We start from the raw sequence: 2535 nt of genomic DNA on the forward strand, positions 1-2535 counted from the left end.
CAACACATTTTTGGCCATTATGGATAGTAAAATTTAAAAAAAATAAAAATAGCTGTATTTTATTTCATTTTAATATAAATTTATTCTCATCAAAAAAAAAAAAATCATAATTTTGATTACTTAAAAAAAAGAACTTGTTTTCAGTTGTGTGCCACCTTAAATTTACCAAGATAGTATTATTTTGCCATATATACATATATATGTATATATATATATAATAAATGGTCTACTTGCCGAAACACCCCATGGTAAATTATTTAGGCACCCGGTTATTTTAATACTATTATGCAAATAAAATATAAGGCATTAAAATTACTTTTTGGAATAAATTTAACTTTCCAAAATTCTTTTTTTTTCTTCTTGTAATTAATTTCACTTTTCGAAATTCTTTTTTTTCTTTCGAAGTTAATTTCACATTTCGAAATTCAGTTTTTTCTTTCGAAATTAATTTCAGTTTTCGAAATGCAATTTTTTATTTCGAAATTAATTTCACATTTCGAAATTCCTTTTTTATTTCCGAAATTATTTTGGCTAGTTCGATTACTTTCATAAGTTTTTATAGATTTCGAAAAAAAAGTAGTATTTCGGTACCGTTTTAATCGAAAATTTTCGAAATTTGCAATTTCGATAACGAACCCTAATTGCAACTATTTTTTAAAAAAAGTCTGTTTTTTCTGTAGTACACAATCTTACTTTACTTTTGACAGAACTAAAGTGGTAAAATCTAAATTCATGCTCTTGTGCTCTTACGTGCCAACCAAGCAGATCCCCACTTGGTTGCAAGTATTATGTTTACAGTAGGCTTACCCCCGTGCCTTAGGCTATAAGTAATCAATAAACTAACATAACTTGAATGCAACGCATCACTTTGAAATGAAGTATATATTTTATTAGCTAACATATATTGTAAATATAAAATCTAAGTTAAATTTACATTTATTGTTTTATATTATTAGGCGTTTGTTTAAAAGAGCGGAATAAAGAAGTGTACATTCTTAAAATTTTTCTGTTTCGAACAATATATATGAAAGGATTAAAAGCAGAATTAAGCTCGCATAAAACAAGAGTCCACAAAAGCGTCATTATTGCTTTTTGCATTTTGAATAAATCATTAGTTAACGCGATAAATGCGGTATAATAGTTGGCGATTACCGAGGGAACGTATGATACGACCAGCGTTGTTGAAATTAACATAATCGTTTTTGTGAGGCGTCTCTCAATTGCCATGGTCCTATGAACTCGAATTTCGCATTTACGAAGTTTTTTTCTAGTTTTAATAAGCAAAGAGGTGTTAACTATTATCACAGCCACCAAAATAGTAATTGTGTATGTCGCAATGCAAAAGAAAAAAACAGATTGATCATAAAGCTTGGAAGACTTTACAGTCATAATAGCATACCAAACACCAAACGACATTGATGAAACAAAGCAGAAAACAGTACAGGTTATTAGATAAATCTCTTTGAAATCAGCACCGCAACAACGATTGTTGTAAAAGACTGCAATAAATTGTTCTATCGCTATCAGTAGCACAACAGATCCAGAGAATAATAATAGAAAGATATGCCAAAAACTAATTGCGGAAATACTTACACAACTAATCTGGTTTAGTTTTTTTAACAAAACTAATTGTAAAGGAAGGTCCACCACGGCAACAAACGTATCAATGAGCGTCAATAGTAGCACGAGTTTTTCGTTCCTGGTGTATTTTTTTTTGCTTTTTGAATATATAAACCCAATAAAGAGGGCGACATTCAAGGCGAATATAAAAACAGCGTTTGTTGCGTTTGCAAGAGAAAGATATGTGTCGTTATTATCTTTAATTGCAGCTACAAAATTATAACGGCAGTAGATGTCTTTGTCTTCAGTTTTTAATGTCTTAGTACTATTTGAAAGTATTACACTCATGCTGCTAGAGCTATATCAGAAATCAAACTGCATGCAAAAGTATATACCATAAACAAGGCCAAACTATATATCTAAAAATTACTAACAAAAACAAATAACAGTATGTTAACAAATCCTAGCATCAACTTAAAACGAACTAAAGATTATATCTTTAATAAAAGAAGTCATGTTAATTGGTCGTTAATTGGGATTTACTCTTCCTTATCAGTTTGTTACCATTACGTAAAAATAGTTTGTGGCTAAATTTAGATTTGTTTAAAATTGGCTAAATTTAGATACAGTTTAATGTCAATTAACTAAGCTTGCTCAAAATGCCTGAGTTTTCAGATCAGATTGTTGGCTTAGGTAGAATGATGATTTAATATAATTTTAAGCCAATATTTCCTAACATCGGAAAATTGATTTAGTGAGTAAAATTTGAATGAGTTATCATTTTACCTCATGTCACAAAAGGATAAAATTTAAAGTTTACCACATAGAGGCTCTCAATTCAATTTCTAAATATTAAAATTTGTGTTTGTTACATAGGGGGAGTAAGAATTTTAAAATAGTTTTAGTAGGGCATCAAACGAAAAAAGTTGGGAAACACTGACCTAAATCTTACCTTCTATAAACTCAAATTTTGGA

The 2535-nt window shown here is 29.2% G+C and overlaps 1 protein-coding gene across 1 annotated transcript; it reads right to left on the minus strand.

Annotated features, from left to right (window-relative positions):
- Positions 1-936: 936 nt before the first annotated feature.
- Positions 937-1973, minus strand: LOC149888569 (uncharacterized). The gene has a single exon (XM_090089095.1). It carries the CDS (start codon positions 1906-1908, stop codon positions 937-939), a length of 972 nt encoding a protein of 323 aa, XP_089945221.1. The 5' UTR covers positions 1909-1973.
- Positions 1974-2535: the final 562 nt, after the last annotated feature.

The sequence above is a fragment of the Hydra viridissima genome, unplaced genomic scaffold (genome assembly GCF_058129835.1).
Source record: "Hydra viridissima isolate aposymbiotic clone 2 unplaced genomic scaffold, HvirCarnegie_v1 scaffold_5, whole genome shotgun sequence".
In the NCBI taxonomy this organism is placed as follows: domain Eukaryota; kingdom Metazoa; phylum Cnidaria; class Hydrozoa; order Anthoathecata; family Hydridae; genus Hydra; species Hydra viridissima.

Bases quoted from the DNA above. Each gene is read 5' to 3' on its own strand.
- LOC149888569 (XM_090089095.1), bottom strand. From the start codon at position 1,908: ATGAGTGTAATACTTTCAAATAGTACTAAGACATTAAAAACTGAAGAC.